Consider the following 14,374-nt stretch of genomic DNA (forward strand, 5'->3'; position numbering starts at 1 on the left):
AGTGTGACAAGTCGTGAGCGGATTTATTTCACTGTTATCAAATTCAAAGTGAGCATGCATTAAAAAGGCAATACTTGTGTTTCTTCATTTTCTTTGTACTATCAGATCAATAATTTCAATTCTGTTCCAATCAACTCAACCGTTACTTTTTCTATGGCTATAGTTTACAAAGCATTCCAACTTTTTGGAAACAGGGTTGTATTTTAATTCTCTTCAGTGATTTCTGAAAGATCATTAAAGAATGTTTGGAGTCAGACCTTCTGGGAAGAGGCTGCCTTTGATATCAACATGAGGAGACAGTAGAATAATCAGAATAATTTAAGTTAGGTGTTGTTGGCCATTTCAATACAAAGATGGCTATTTTGGGTTGTAATAAGTACACGTGGAGTGGGCTCAAACTACAATATTTTATGTGAGCCCACAGTGCTCAACATTTAAGTGCAAGTCCAAGTGAAATTATTATTTTAAACTAAAAGCAATATGAAAACTATTGGCATAGCTGCTGAAATTCAAAAAAGAAAAAAAAAAAAGAAACAGGTTAAAATGACTGACAATAAACACCGGTTATGAAAAGGGGGACATCTCATTAAATACATTTTCATTAAATAAATTGTGATATTTTTGTTAAATTGTACTTTGATTTTTTGGCAATATTGTGTTAGAGACTGTCATGCTAATAAAGCACCTTTGAATTGGAGTTTGAAATATCGGGTCTATATTGAGACATGCAATTCTTTCATAATTACGAAAGCTTGTTTTCACCTTAGTAAAAAGTAAAAAAAAATTAAAAAAAAAAATAGATACATAAATACAATTGCCAAGCAGAGCTAAGTCGAAATGCCACATTATTGTCTCTCAATTTTGAGTTACCTATCTCAGAATATCCAAATTTCGAGATACAAAGGCAAACCCAAAATTTTGACTTACAAACTGCATTTGTTTTATTCTTTTCTTTTTTTCATGTGTCCCACAATGATAGGCGAGAAAGTAGTATCGTATACGACGCTGAAATTGTCGTGTATGTGCAAAGTCATTGACATGACATTTACTTGTTTACATGTAATTTACTCAGATTTAAAAATAAATAAATAAATAAATAGGGTTTTAACAAGATCTATGATTTGATGATTATGTCGTTGGAGAACTGGCCATACGACTCCAGTGATCACCTGCCAAAAAGTGATCTGTTATAAATGACTTGTTGTCCCGTAATCTGTCAACCATAACTCTCATGAGATCATTCCTGTCACAAGGTAAAAGCTGCAATCAGTTTTTATAGATTCAAAGATTCTTTATTGCCATGCAGTCACAGAACGAACTTCTGTGGTAGTTCTCAGCCTAAAAGCAGGCGGTATTTAAAACAACTGGGTAACAGTACATACAAACAAGATATAACTCATGAAAACAACATAGAAACACCGGAAACCTAATTTTTCGACACATGGATCACTTTTTGGCACGACACCTGCCGTGTTTGTTTTGCTCCATGGAAAAGAGGAGGGACGTCGCCGATGACGTCACGCGGCTCGGCCCGCCCACCCCGCTTCTCCTCTGTGTCTCCTTCTCGCAGTCTGGTCGAGAGTCAAAGCCGAAAGCAGAGAGAACATCGACGGTTCTAACTGAACCGAGAATCCACGGCAGTCATGGCGGCGCCGTTAGCCCACTTTGATGAGGACTGGCAGGACTTTAACGAATTCAAGCCGTCCTCGGACGCGGTCGACCCATTGGACAAGCTGAACTCAAACGTGGGCGATTCGTCGGGCCTAGACGATTTCTCGGATCTGGACAACAGTTTCTCTGGGGAGATCTGCAGCTTCAAGTCGATGGAGGACCTTGTCCACGACTTCGATGAGAAGCTCACAGTGTGTTTCCGAAACTACAACACTACGACGGAAAACATAGCTCCCATTAAACCTATCACCGAGGATAATTACTTGAAAGACGACGAGTGAGTGTGATTTTTGTTTTTATTGCCAGTTTTCTTAGTGCTAACTTTTAATCTCCCGGCTAGCTAACCACTTTAGCCTCTCCAGGCTAACCTTACATTGGCACTATGGGAATCTTGGCTAGCTTCAATCAGTGCTATGCAATATTTAGCCAGAATACACTTACGATAACACATAACTGAACGTGTTAAACCCATTATCTGTCACCGCTTGACTCGTTAAGTTGGTCTTTAGGAAGGAATAGTATTTTACAAGCAACAAATACAAAAAATAAACAGATTTTTTGCTATCTAAAGAAGGAATCAAGAGCTATTTATGTGTGGAGGACGTGTTGATGCCACGTTAACAGTGCTGGATTTCATGCTGGACTGTTTGATGTTGGCCATAAAACTGATGATCCTTAAAGTGTACATTTGGGAATAATTGAATAGTTGTTGACCCCTGTGTAAATGCTCTGTCTCCTCCTGTTTTCAAATCGCCTTTCTCACACGACACAAAAGAGTTTCTGCTTTTGGCTTTCATGATGTTTCCTCTTTCTGGATACAGAGACATGTATTCATAGATTTTATTGCTACCCTGATGTCAGCCTCCTTCACTGACGGTGGCTTATCAGTATTTACTGATGTACGTGCTCCTTATTTATCTGCTGTGCCACATGCACCTTGCACTAGATTAATGTTTGAAAACAGTGGGATGGGTAACAAAAAGAAGAAAATCCACAAAATGTCATGATAAATGAAATAACTGGGTATGAAATAAGAATTTATCAAACCCTTCTATTGACTTCAACATCTGGGCTCACCATGGACTCTACATAGCCAGGTGTGAAACGTCCAGTTAATTGCCTTAAGCCTGCATTCTTTCTAATGGGAGCAGCACAGAAAGACAGGAAAAACCATCCCACTTCTAACTGCAGTACTTTTTGTACCTGAGTAAATCTTTCCCTCATTTGCTGGATAGTTGTCTTCTTGTATTGTCTTGTATAGTGGTCATTTTTATAAGTTGTGGTTCTGTTTAGGCTGAAATAGCTTATGCATAAGCCACATGATTCTGGAGCATCTGTCTTGTGTTTGACGATTGCTGTTTGGGTGTGCTTAATATCCCTACATTGTCACTGATGGTTCCAAAATTCCAAACTTTAAAGGAGGATTCAAAATGGGTGTCCAGGAACCCAAGTGGGTGATGTCAAGGTCACTCGGTGGTTTTTATCACTAAAATTTTTTCTATTTATTTATTTATTATAAATTCCACATGAAGGTACTTCGTTTATGTTGTATCTCACAGGCACACATACACATTTACATGAAAACCTGCTATTAATTCAAAGCAGCAAGTCACATCAGCCCTGCAGCCAGTGTAGTTGTCACTTTAACTACTAAGCTGTATTGACTGCATGAGTCACTCTCCTCCTCCCTTTTGTAACTAATATTTCAACACTGTGGCACTGTAAGATGCAAGCACACGATGTGGGGAAGCTTTCCTACAGCCGACATGAATAGAACAGAGGTTAGCCATTGATTTCTGCTTTTATAGAGGAATTATAGAGGAACACAGTCAGGATAGATTGATAACACACAAACATAAGTGTACTTATCATGTCTTTTTTAGACACACAAAATAGTAGCACACAGTTAAGGCTGTAAAGGTTGCCGTACCCTTGTGAGCAACTTGTCCAAAAGTTACTTGGAGTGAGACATACCCATTAAGAAGTTTTAAAATTGGAATTGCAGGTTGTACAGGTCGCCTTCATTATAATTAGAGGCATCAGAGTCTGCTCTTTCTCAGGAAACGGTGGTGGATGTGTGACCCATTCAGAACAACTTTCCTAAGATTCAAAAACCTCCATAAACCTTTTCTAACAGTTTTTGACACAGACAAAGGGTCCAGAGGATTGTGCGTAGAATTATACAAAACTCTGCTTGGGCACCCAGTTTTGATTTTTATTCTTTTCTTTCTTTTTTTCCACTTCAGTGCAACACACAGACAGTTGTGCACATCAGAGAGCTTGTCACAGCAAAAAGAAGTAGCAGTCTGTCTCACTTAATGATCAGTGGAATCCTGTGGGGAAGCTGGCATGACAGCGGAAAGAAAACATTTATGGTTGTTGTAGGTAAAGAAACAGGAAGCGGGGAATGTAATAATTGGACAGCAGCCTAGTGAAGCCTAAAGAGCAGTGCCAGACTCGGTGAGAGTCTTTTCTGGATGACTGCACTTTTGCGGGACGTGCCTAGACGCTTAACGAGTTCTCTGGCAAAACCATGCCTGAGACGAACTGCGGGATGACAAATGTGTGTGTGCTTGAAACAAAGTGGGTAGAAAAATTAAATTATTATATATATATGTATATATTTGTACCCCCGCAAGCATACATGTATTCTTAAAGTAATCCGGACAAATTTCCTCAGCACTGAGGTAAAAACAAACTAATTGAAAATTCCAATTGAAATAACAACCAGGCCTGTTTTTAAAATGCAAATGCACTCAGTGATACTTAAGCTAATGGTGCGTTTTGGCACGCGCTCACGTGGCAGAGACGGCGTCAGTGCTCAAGGCACACAAAAAAATAGTTCCTTGCCAGCCTTTGCCCTATTTAGAACAACCCAACAGCCCCACGCTTCCCAAGCTGTGCATGAGCACTTCAGGGAGAAATGTGCATGTTATATAAACATTTGCCTGTGTGTGTCTGTGTGTTTGTGTTTCCGAGGATGAGCAAGAGGCTATGACAATGCAGAGCCATTCTGACACATGGGTTCACAGCATCCATCCTCTCTGTGCTCGCACATGCAGAGCCAAAAGAGGAGGGAAAAAAATGGACCTCCTGCATGCACACTTGAGTTTAAACCCTGAACTGATTTGATTTTCATGTCCTAGAGTTTAAAAAAACATGCAAAAGTACCCATGGGGGACTAGATGAAAGTAGTTTCCCGCAGTATTTATATAATTGAACCTAACCTTTATCCGTTTCACAAGAATCCTCCGAGCCTGCTGACAGTCTGTTAACAAATATGTTTTTACGCATGATGCTGGATTTGTGTTTAACAGTAACTTGTTGTGTTGAACAGACTCCGTGCCACCATCTGTTCGTCTCTGCTAAGTTGTCTGCCAAACTCGAATGCTGCACAGTATTGTAAACATTCAACAGTCTGTTGGTGTCACTGTAACGCTCCCCCCAATCACCCAGTGTTAGTCACACACTCAGAAAGAGCTCTAATAGTAAAAATTCTGAAAATAATTTGAGAACCAATGGTTTAACCAATGGTTCGTCACATTTCAGCAGACCCTGGGCAAGTGACGTGTTAGAGCTGTCGCATTTATCAGCGGCTTCGGTGTGATTCAGCAGCAGGAACGCGGTGAAGTGGTGAGGGGGTGGTCAGAGAACAGGACACAAAAAGTGCCAAGTAATGCTGTGTCACACTAAAAAGAGAAGGACGCTGTCTGTCCTGTGTACAGATAAAACTACTTTTCACCCGTCTTTCTCTGTTTTGCTCACTACTTGTCTTTATTTCTCATAATACCCAATCCTAACTGCGTCACGGATGCTTGTGTCTTTGCTCCAGGGTGTGGAACGCTCTGACGGATAACTACGGCAATGTGATGCCGGTGGACTGGAAGACATCTCACACTCGCTCCTTACACCTGCCTACCCTCAACCTCACCAAACACGAGGTACCGCAGAGGCACACGCGGTCCAATGTCATGTCCGATGTTTAAAACACACAGCAGATATACATTTCTAAAAGTGAAGTGCACAGATCGGTAATCAGTTTGAACCCTCTGCCTTCAATCTGCTTAACCACCTGTTTGTTGTCTCATCCAAGTTTCCTCTCTGTCTCTCAATCTCTGCCCTCGCTTCTTTCCCCTGGGACAGAAGTTGGATAACCAATCTTTAGATCTGTCTGACGATGAGGAGCTGAGGGAGCAGATGGACATGCACTCAATCATTGTCTCGTGCATCAACGACGAGCCGCTTTTCACAGCCGAGCAGGTAAAACATTCACACCTGAGCACAGCAGTGGTGTGTTTTGCCAGATGTTAAAGAAACTTTGATGTGGATAATTGTGCCTCAGTAGAATTGACATATTTTGCATCTTATGAAGACCAGAAAACACAGTCTATCTATCCAGCTTACAAAGATGCACTGAAATCCTCAACACAGTCACATTTGGCTAAAGATGAGTGTCCAATAGATTCACTTAGGGATGATGGCTTTGGGACAATAGTGTTCAAAAGACATGCTATCCTGTAGCTCAGGTTTTTTTCGCATCCATCATGCAGGAACAATGGAGTGATAGACTATATTTTGCTCTCAAAAAGGTGAATAAACAGCTTATTTGTTTACTAAGATGTCTTAACTCACAGAAATCTAACACCATTTCAAAGTGAAAACATTGCCCTATGATTTTTGTTTGTTTTTCTTAGAGATGCACCCAATTCATATGAATAAGGAGGAGCACTTTTATTTCGCTGCAGAGATTTGGATATTGGCAGCATAACATGGATGTCAAAGCAGCGTTATTTTTACATGACGTTTTCGTCACTACAATAAAAAATCATCATGTCAATATAGATCAGAACAGTTGTTCCAATCGTTTTGGTCATGTAAACAAACACTGAGTTCTGCTGCTTTTTCTTGAAATGGCTCACCTTATCCCGATAATTGGGGACTGTAGGACTCTGATTTCAGCCAATGTTTACGTGAACTAGCAATAATGTTTTCTGTGAGGAAATGTGTGAAGCCTTTAGCACAGTGCTAGTTGTAGTGGGAGGTGAGGATAAATGTTTTTTCATTTTCAAAATGATTTTTTTTTTTTTTAACACAATTTAGTGGGCTACATGCTTAACTTAGACATTTTGTTTCTACCCCCTATCCTATCACACTAGTATCAATGCGATACCGATACCAGCGTTGGTATCGATACTATTGATATTTGGATTGATCCGCCCACCTCTGTGGTTTTTTTGTACAGGTGATTGAGGAGATAGAGGAGATGATGCAGGAGTCTCCAGACCCAGAGGACGATGAGAGTCCTTCACAGTCCGACTTGTCCATGCTCTCTCAAGACCTTAATGCTCTGAAACGCTCCGGCTCCAACACCAGCTACGAGGACCGTGAGTATCACCGTGTACACCTAAATTGCAGCAACAGAAAGCTTTAAAGGCGAAACGCTTTGATGGTGGCGTGCTCGTTCCTCGTGTCTGCGCTGTCCAGTGCGTGAAGAAATGGTCAGGCACATGCACTCGTCTGATAACATTCTTACATAACGCATAACAAATGCGGACAAACAGCAAATGTGTTGCCCCAAAATGTTATGTAATTACAAGCGTATATCTGCCTAATGCTGGACTGGGGTGGAACATGCATTTGTACACAGAAAGCCTTAAGGCCATTTTGTTTCAGGTATTTGCATCTGTTAACTGCAGATTCTAGTGGGTTTGGGGTTATTTCAAACACTGGAAACTAGGACTGTGAGTGTCACAATGTTTGTCTGCAGTATTTAAACATTTACTCTTATTTGAAGGGATAAAAATATGTAAAGCTACACAAGATGTTGCCAAAATACCTTCTTTTCTTTCTTCATTTCTCGCATTAAATTTGTTTAAGATGTAAAAGGTTTCGTGTAGGTTGTAAATATGTCTGACTTAAAAACATTCAAGTGTAAATTATATGTGTTTTTTCCCAACAAACACTGTATGGACTCAAAACATGGCAATCCATAATCTATAATTACTTGTGACCCTCTGGAACTATGTGGAGGTGTATTATTTCATGGCCTTCAGGATCTTTTTTGCTGAAACCTTCGGGCAGTGGGCGTGTAGCCCCCAGCCAGTATCAGCATGAGGGCTGCGTAGGCAGGAGTCTATTAAAAAAAGAAATGTTGCGACCAGGTTACATCACTGTCTCATCCTCTGCTCTCTGTCTGTGTCGTGGAAGTATAAAAAGCTCTCTCTATCGGTGCTTTCCTTTGTGCTGACTTCCCCCATATTGGATCTCCTTCTTGGATCTCAACTTTTCCCAGCGAGACCTAGAAAGACATTCAAGAAAGAGACACAAAAACGGAGGATGCAAAGCTTCTTAATGAGAAATAATCAATTCCACAACATCTGTGATAACTAGCGTCATTCTGTGCCACTTTTAGAAGTGCTGTATTTGTACGTCAGACCATCGGCACGTCCAGAAGCGTCCTCGCTTCTCATCTTCTTAAGTCTGGATCTTAGTGTGGTGTAAGATGTATTTTTTTCAGTGAAAGACTGGGAGTCATTTCCATGTCATAAGAGAAAAAAAAGACACAAGGAAGCTTAAGTTAGGAACGCTACGTTCAAATTCAATTCAGTTAAGTTTTATTCATATAGCACCAAATCACAACAGTGGTTGCTTCAAGGTGCCTTTATATTGTAACATTAACAAACCACAATAATAGAGAGAGAGAGACCCCCAACAATCAGATGACCCCCTATAAGCAATCAATTGGCAACAGTGAAAGGAAAAACTCCCCTTAAACGAGGAAGAAACCTTGTTTAAAGAGGCCACACCTCCATATTTGTATGGAGGCGTGGCGGTGTTTTGTTTTTTTTTTGTGCGTTTAAACCTAACCTTTATCGAAACAATAGAAAGATACCAACATCTTCTCTGATTGACATGTTTGTTCTCACTAAAGCTGCGCTGTCTCTCTCTCAGCATTCGTGCTCTAGCTTGCTCAAACACTGCTGCATAATACACCTTTAAATGGATAATGCCCCTTTGTCTCCTTTTAAACTGGTACAGCAGATGCTTGTAACATGGTTATTACACATGTGAACCTTGTGATAGCACTGAAGTCACTAACAGATACAATCTAAGGATTTTGTAAACTGCTGTTCATTGTGAACACCCGTCAACCCACATTACACCATCTTCACTCTCCTCCTTCCTCGTATGTTCACATGGTCCTCAGGGCTGCGTCACATGTCCGTGTCAGAGCTGACTGAGACTCTGGAGGAAGTGGAGGCGGCCATTCGTCGCTACAGTGAGGAGCTGATCCAGGCTCTGGCTCTGCGAGATGAATTGGACTATGAAAAGGAGGTACTTTGATTTATTTAATTATTTTTTAAATCCACAGCAAGGCAATGACGTTCAGGCTCAACAATGACAAATGGCGGCAAAAAAATAATAGCCTGTCAGAAAAGCTCTATAGTACTTTGAGGTAAAGAAGCCTAATGTGAAAGGACAGTTAATCGATAACCTATTTGTTTTATAGCAGCAGCTCTCACAGATTTCTACAAGCCTATGAACCTCTGGCAGCTTTATTTTTAGCCTGACTTGTCATTGTCACGATTCTGTCACACAGTTCTGTTTTGTTTTCTCCTTGAAGCGTCCAAAAATAGATTTCTGGCATAATAATAATAATAATTTTAACAAGAATAGCAAAGGGTAGTGGGATCACAATTAAACCGTTTTGTTTTTTTATTTTGTTTTGGTTTTTTTTGCATGTATCCAGGTGAAGAACAGCTTCATCTCACTGCTCATTGAAGTGCAGAACAGACAGAAGGAGCACCGCGAGCTGCTGCGGAAGAAGAAGAAAATCCGTCACACGACTACGACGGGGCCCAACGGCCAGAGGATGACCAGCACGCACATACCCGGCACGGTGAGTCACGTGGTCACGCTTGTGGAAAAAGACATGCATGACTTTGATGAAAGTGTTTAAATTATGAGGAGAGATGCATAACCTGATAAACGGTCTGCATGTCTGAGAATCTTTCATCACAGCACCAAAGGTTCTGCCAGGCGCTCTCCTTCTCTTCGCACTGAAACCAAATCCTTCTCATCTCTCACTTCTTCTATCTTCCTCTCGCTTCTTGTAGCTCCTCACTGTGGAGGGACTCTCCAATATCATTCAAAATGGCCTCCGTCAAACTTTTGGCAACACAGGAGGGGACAAACAGGTGCCCCTGCTCTTTCTTCTTTCCACTTCCACTGCAGATAAAATTCTCTGCTTCTTCTGTTTTTTGTCCTGCTGCCATATTTGTTTCCTTTTGTGCAGCTGCAAACACATGCTCGCCATCATTTTAATCTGTCTTCTTCTTATTTATTTATTTTTTAATTATTCTTTTTTTCCTTCACTTTAGTCATTCTTATCTTTGTCTCAAATGTTTTTTTTTTCCAGCATGTACGTCTCAGTCATCTGATATTTTTATTTTATTTTTTAATTTTTTTACCCTCACCTCAGTAAACATTTTCTCTGAGCGGCTGCTGAAAGGTTGCAACCAGCAGCCAAATATTTACCACATGTTCATGTGATCTGCATGGCGCTCACAGATATCATATTTTATTTTATTTTTTTTATTTTGGCGTGAAGCGTGACGGTAGCTTTTTGTAGCTGTGTCATTGTATTTGACATAATTTATTTTCTTTGCAGTACCTGACCACAGTGATCCCTTATGAGAAGAAAGCAGGCCCCCCGTCTGTAGAAGATCTCCAGATCCTCACAAAGAGTGAGTCGAAATCCATATCAGAGGAAACGCAAATGTGTTTGCATTCATATATGAAATAAACAACGATTTACATTCGATGATTACAATCAAAACCTGTGTGAATTTTATCAGTTGGACCAGCACCAACCCAGATAAAATGACATTCTGTAAAATGATATTGTGTTACCAGGCAAACCCGGTGTTGCCGTTTGATTGGGGCTAACCTGTCAGTTTGTGTGGTTGTTTTCTAAATGTAAAAAGCTGCTGTCTTCATTCTAGTCCTCCATGCCATGAGGGATGACAGTGACAAGGTACCTGCCCTCCTAACAGACTACATTCTCAAAGGTAAGCACTAAGACTTTATTATTACCAACTCTCTAATTTGACAAAAAAAAAAAGGGGGGGGGGTCGTCAAAATTTTAGATCTCTAACAATCAGGTGACTTTATTCAGACACCCACGCTCTGTTTTGCTTTAAAAGGGGGAAACGCACAGTTCCCTTCTTTGTTTTTAAGGAAGCTGACAGTGCAGAAATGTAAGCCGCTGCACAAAGGTTACTTAAAGGAGGAGAGAAATGCTTTCCTTGCCACCCTTCAGTGTTGACCTGTACTTCCTTTGTCTTTCACCTGTGCCGCGTTGTCCTTTGGGGGTAGCTCTGGTATGAGAACAGTGGAAACTGAGGTTTGTGAGGTGACCACAGATCCAATTCTCTCTCTGTGCGCATTGGTGACCTTAGCTATACCCAGAAGCAGCAGCCGTCCCCTCACTCCCTCCTCGCTACTGTGGTGCTTGTTTGTTGCACTACACTTCCTCCTAAAACACAGAAGCGCACCCATATTTTGCCTTTACTGCGAGCTTGTAGTGGTAGCTACGTGTTCATGTGTGCTTCTCACCTGTAATTATCATTTCCTCTTCACTCACTGGGTCCGTGCTGTAGTTGCTTTCGCCTAATGTGCAGCTCTCCTTTTTGCAAATAAAGTAAAGGGCGTTTCTGCTCTTGTTCTCTCCACAGTCCTCTGTCCCACGTAAAGTCAAAGGCGACACTCCTGTTTCCAGAACCATCCACTGGACCATCAGAAGAGGGTTCTGGTAATCCAGGAAAAACCCACAAAGTGGCCCCCAGTTTCCACATCATAGACTTTCTTTCCTTGTGGTACTTTTTTAAAAAACTCTGTTGATCCTAGGATTTTAACTCTCCTTGACTCGTATATTCCATTGTAACTTTTAACTTTTTAATGCTTGAGTACTACATCCCTGCGTATATTCTGACTGCATGATAACTTGTCTATAGATGCCAGTAATCAGTATTAGTCTGAACACCTCACTTCCTGGTTTGTCCGGGCTTTTGTGAACAGTCAGGAAAATAACAAGGTGTAACTCGCGTGCACCGTCATCAAGCTCGTGTGAGGCGAAATTTGCATCCGTGTTGTTCATGCCTGACAGGAAAAACACATCCGGGCAGAATCTGTGAATCTCAAAGTGCCAGGCAAGTCGTCTTATGAAGTCCTGTTTTGTTATTTCCTTGTTAGGAATCCATTGCATTAATGGCATTTGTTGATGGTTGCACATCATGACGACGTCTTAAGGTTGAAAACTGCTTGGTGAGGATCAAGGAACAAACCCTTTAATTTAAAAATGCAAAACTGTAGGTAGTGATGTTGTTGCATGTTGCTTTGGGGTTTGCACTCGATAGTAGCTGTTAGCTGAATGTTAAGATGAAATATTTTGTATATGATGAAAGAAATTGCACAGTTTGGGGAACTTTTTTTTAAATGGGGAAAAAAAGTGGAAAGACTCAAAGTCGTAGCTGGATGAACAAATATGTAAAGCATATTTTTGGATAAGGGGATGTTTTTAGTGAGATAAGGGACTTTGTAATCATTTTGTAAATCTAGTCTGTTGACCTCTGAGCCCTCAAGTAGTAACCTCCCCATCCCCACCAATGTCATCACTTCCCCACGAGGTGTCATTTCACGAGTCTGCAGATACCTCATGTGCTAGTTCAGCATTAGTGGAAACCAGTCTGTCTGATTGTATGTTAGCTTGGTGTTGTAGCTCAAATGAAGTCAGATTTGGTAAATAGTTAAGCATCTGTTATTAGTTGTGGCATTTTTAAATCAGTCTCTTACATCTTTAGCGCTTAAATTTTAGTGGTAGCACTTTACTCCGTCAGTGATCTGATCGTGTGCAGTCGTAGCACAGAGTACGTCTCAGTAGATTAGTGTGTGGTGAAGCTTAGAAAACAGAGCTGAGGTGAACAAAGATGCTAACATGCATTTATTTCCCAAGGGGCACTCCCCTGAGTTTACATTACCATCAGCTTGTGGATCATGAATCAGCCAGCAAAACTGCTGTGTAATGTCTTCGGCGGCTCTGGAGAACCTTTAACATGATGTCACCGAGTTTATTTCATCCCAGGCTTGAGAAAACCTTCAGGATCTGCACTAGGACTAAAAGTCTGGGCTTTCTTCCAAGTCTTTCTGGAAGTGCAATAGTTACTGGCAGGAGTTGCCCCTCTAAAACCAACCGCGTCTTCAGCAAGTTGGCACGCTAACGTTCGAAACACCAGCCGCTACAGGTGCACCACACACTGTCAGATCAGGTCTAGCCTAGCTCTCAGGTACGATCATCAGTGTTAGTAGTTTAAATCATCCTCAGAAAGTTGCTGACATTCCTGAGTCGTCTTTTAGCAGCTAGACTTGGAGCTTGGTGCACTTCTATCTTAGAAATGTTCTCATGCATAGCAGCCACTCGGCTGAACCCGCTCAGAATCATGTAGTACGCTCTGCAGTCATAGCAGCAGCTGTAGCGTAGGTAAAGACATCTGTAGAGGCTGCAGTAGCATCTGCTTGTTGTAGGGGTCTTCTTATAAAAGCATAGCTGTGGTTAACACGTCTGTCTTTTACTGGGTAAGAATCGAACGCCTCGCTCTGGAAAGGGGAGTGATGAAGATGATGAATGTCGGGGAAGATTGCACAAACGGTTGCTTAAATGAATAGGGGGGCATTTATTTTGTAAAGGAAGTCAAAAGCTTGTTAGTGCTGTGTTAAAACTATTTATATGTAACCTGTTTCTACTTTTGCCAGCTAAGAAAACATTCACAACCAAGCATGTGCTGCATGCACTATAGTGTTGCAAACACATTTCTTATGGTTAATGATTTGTCTGTTTAGGAGCATATGGATATTAGATTAAAGGGACAAGCAGAGAAACCTGTTATGATTTTAACTCTTAGAAAGTAATCTGAAGTCCTAAAATCAGAGGCAGCGAAATACTTAAATCATATCTTGAAAGGCGTCTATTGATTTGTCATAATCTGGTTAGTAAAGTACTTAAATTAAACTAGCTTTTAATGCCATCTGTGTAAATAAATTACTGATTTATGACATGGCAGTCAGCACAGAGGTCGCTGAAAGATCTCGTCTCAGGCCAGAGCCTCTCATCCAGCCTGCTCAGCAGACATATCAGTTCAACTACAAATTTAGAGATTTATATTTATACATGTACAACAAGCAATGAAATAAGAGGCTGCCTTTGTAAATGCCTGAAAATCTTTGTACAGTTAACAAATAACTCCTTTTTTTTTAATGCAATATAATTCCCCAGTTTGGGGTTTTATGTTTACTGTCTCATGTGGTACTGCATTATATTAATTTATTATGTAAATGTTTGTTTTGTAACCATATTATTGACTGTAATGGTACAAGTGTTTTGTGCCCTCATTGCATTGCAACCCATTACAAAATAAAAACTAGAATTACCTCCTCATGCTTGTTTTCCCTGTCAATTTGCAGGTTAGGTCTGTGCATGTCCATCCTTGACCTTTCAGATATGAAGTGTCATTTCTTAATCTTTGTACTCTGTTAGACATTTGTGCAAAGTCCCATCGTAATTATTTTCGTGGAAATTAAGTCACAAAACTTTGTATTCGAATATCAAGGAAAACCATTTTTGTCAAGTTTGTGTGAAAAACTTTCC

The 14,374-nt window shown here is 40.7% G+C and overlaps 1 protein-coding gene across 2 annotated transcripts; it reads left to right on the top strand.

The window, feature by feature from the left end:
- Positions 1-1,520: 1,520 nt before the first annotated feature.
- fez2b (fasciculation and elongation protein zeta 2b) lies at positions 1,521-14,164 on the top strand. Of its 2 annotated transcripts, XM_005449606.4 has the most exons (10): positions 1,521-1,948; positions 5,504-5,612; positions 5,815-5,931; positions 6,914-7,055; positions 8,879-9,006; positions 9,422-9,571; positions 9,789-9,869; positions 10,343-10,418; positions 10,677-10,742; positions 11,409-14,164. In XM_005449606.4, exons 1-10 carry the CDS (start codon positions 1,644-1,646, stop codon positions 11,423-11,425), a joined length of 1,191 nt encoding a protein of 396 aa, XP_005449663.1. In that variant the 5' UTR covers positions 1,521-1,643; the 3' UTR covers positions 11,426-14,164. The 2 variants fall into 2 exon arrangements, with proteins under 2 accessions (XP_005449663.1, XP_003440785.2); XM_003440737.5 differs by lacking the exon at positions 9,789-9,869 and having other exon boundaries at positions 1,522-1,948.
- The last annotated feature ends 210 nt before the right edge of the window (positions 14,165-14,374 follow it).

The sequence above is a fragment of the Oreochromis niloticus genome, linkage group LG15 (assembly GCF_001858045.2).
Source record: "Oreochromis niloticus isolate F11D_XX linkage group LG15, O_niloticus_UMD_NMBU, whole genome shotgun sequence".
Classification (NCBI taxonomy): Eukaryota; Metazoa; Chordata; class Actinopteri; order Cichliformes; family Cichlidae; genus Oreochromis; species Oreochromis niloticus.